At 55.3% G+C, this 2,126-nt stretch overlaps 1 protein-coding gene across 2 annotated transcripts in view; it reads right to left on the bottom strand.

The window, feature by feature from the left end:
- Positions 1–223: 223 nt before the first annotated feature.
- The window catches only part of TNNI2 (troponin I type 2 (skeletal, fast)), a 5,699-nt gene continuing 3,796 nt past the window's right edge, over positions 224–2,126 (bottom strand). The window contains exons 4-8 of one of the 2 annotated variants that reach the window (XM_010133741.1): positions 1,898–1,939; positions 1,481–1,609; positions 1,005–1,094; positions 698–874; positions 224–395 (exon numbers count right to left, since the gene is read on the bottom strand). In XM_010133741.1, coding sequence (XP_010132043.1) covers positions 297–395; positions 698–874; positions 1,005–1,094; positions 1,481–1,609; positions 1,898–1,939 — 537 coding nt within the window. In that variant the 3' untranslated portion in view covers positions 224–296. Of the gene's footprint in view, positions 396–697; positions 875–1,004; positions 1,095–1,480; positions 1,610–1,897; positions 1,982–2,126 lie in introns of those variants that run through there. The other variant, XM_010133740.1, reaches the window with a different exon arrangement.

Genomic DNA, 2,126 nt, shown 5'->3' with positions numbered 1-2,126 from the left:
GTGAGCATCCCCAGCTTCAGAGGGTGATCAACAGCAGCGAGGTCCCCCATCCCTGCAGCACAGCTCCAGGACCCCCAAGGCAGGAGCAGACCCTACTGCACCACGGCACGGGTTGGGGTCCAGCTCCCCAGGCAAGCAACACCCACCTCTCCTGCCAAAGCTTTATTTACACCGCTGCTGCCAGGAGGCAGCTCTTCACAAAACCAGAGAGAAACGGCACCCAGACGGTGCCCTTGAGCCCAGTTGAGACAGCGGGGATAGGAGGGAGCAGAGGACAGGTGAGGAGAGGCAGGTGCTTAGGACTCGCCAGCCTCGAACATCTTCTTCCTGCCCTCCATGCCAGACTTCTCCTCGATATTCTTCCTCCAGTCACCAACATCGCGGAGGTCCTTCTCCTGGAGGAGTGATGGGCACGTAGGTGTGAGCGGTGCCTCCAGAGTGAGAACCCACCCAGGCAGGGTCCACCCATGCAAAACCCTGTGTCAGCTACAGGAATCCAATCCCACCCATGCTGTATAACTTTCTTTTTGGCCTGTACCCTCCTTTTTCTACACCGTGGGTGCCAGAGGAGGAAATACCAAGCAGGAACAACATTATGGAGAAAGGCTCACGCTCAGCCCTGTCTATGACAGGAGGTGTGAGCCCCGAAAAATGGGGGCGAGCTCCTGTAAGGGCACAGGGAATAGGGAAGGAGTACCTTCTCAGTGTCCTCCTTCTTGACTTGCTTCAGGTTGGCTCGGAGGTCCATGCAGACCTTGTGCTTGGAGCCCAGCAGAGCCCGCAGCATCGCATCAGCGGACATGCGCACCCTGCGCAGAGGCGGCCTCTTGAACTTGCCCCTCAGGTCAAAGAGCTTCTGGTTCAAGTCTTCCAGCTGTGGAAGGATGAAATGAGGGGAGACAGAGAGACAATGGTGGGTTTCATGAGACAGACCCAAGCGATGTAGGGAGGTGTGAAGGATGTGCTAGAGACTCCCCTGAAGGATGGCTCCAGAGGAAACTCACCTCCTTGGTTGTCTTCTGTAGCTTCACCTCTGTGTCATACCTCTCCTCATCCACTGCCTCTATCTTGGCATGAAGCTTTTTGCACAGCTCCTGGGAAGCAAAGCAGAGAGGGGTGTTGACTGCTAGGACTCACACATGCGATTCCTGTCTCCTGACCATGCTTGGCTCTGAAAGACCTCAGTCTAGAAGACCAGATGGGGTCAAAACAGACGGTGAAGGGTGATTTGCAGGCCAGCTCCATCCTACTGGCTTCACACAAATGCTGCCTCAACACTTCGTTAGAAATGCAGCTTTGCTGTCAATCAGATCCTTTTTTTTCCTCTGAGAGACCCCAGCTGCCTCCCAAGCCAGTTCCACATCCAGCCAGCTCCAGGGCACCCACAGGTGAGAAGGGGCTCAAGATGGGAAGGCCAGCCTAGATCCACCAGGCTGACTGATGGAGCCAAACCCTTTCTGTGAAAGGTTAAAGTCCGTACCTGAAGTTCCTGCATGGATCCAGGGAGTGACAGAGGAGGGCAATGCTCTGCCAGGTAGTTTTGCTTTTCCACTTCTTTAGCAGCTGCTTCTTTTTCTATTTCGGTGGCAGCAAGCTGGAGCATAGCACTCTGGAAGGCAGCAGGAGAATGGTCAACTCGGATTGGAGGCAAGAGAGGAGGGTAGGGGTGGTTAGCAAGCCGGGGAGAGCCCTGATGGAGACGCAGCTTGAGGAGCTCCCTATCAATACCAGCATCTCCAAACAAGGGATACTGATGGGGTCAAAGTAAGGGATGGGCGGCTCCCACATTGTGCATTATGGCCTTTTCCAGGAGGGAATGTTCAAAGAGCTGGCTGGCTCGGGATGGGAGATGGGATGGTTGGAACACACCTCACCCAGCCTCAGCAGTGCCACGTACCTTCAGGTGCTGCCGACGGGCAGTGGCTGCCCTCCTTTTTTTCTGCGAGTGGGAGGAACAAGAGAAAACCAGGTTATTGAGCATCCATTCCCCTTTCTGTTCCTCTTCTCCATGCAACCCACAGCCCACCAAGGACCTGCAGCCCTGCCAGGGAGCTGGTTCCAGCTGAGATGGAAGGCTTGACATTCAGTTGGCCCCTAAACCAGTGGCACTCAAAGAAGAGGCTCTC

This window comes from Buceros rhinoceros, unplaced genomic scaffold, assembly GCF_000710305.1.
Source record: "Buceros rhinoceros silvestris isolate BGI_N320 unplaced genomic scaffold, ASM71030v1 scaffold12973, whole genome shotgun sequence".
Lineage (NCBI taxonomy): Eukaryota > Metazoa > Chordata > Aves > Bucerotiformes > Bucerotidae > Buceros > Buceros rhinoceros.
This window is presented reverse-complemented; position numbering and strand designations above follow the sequence as displayed.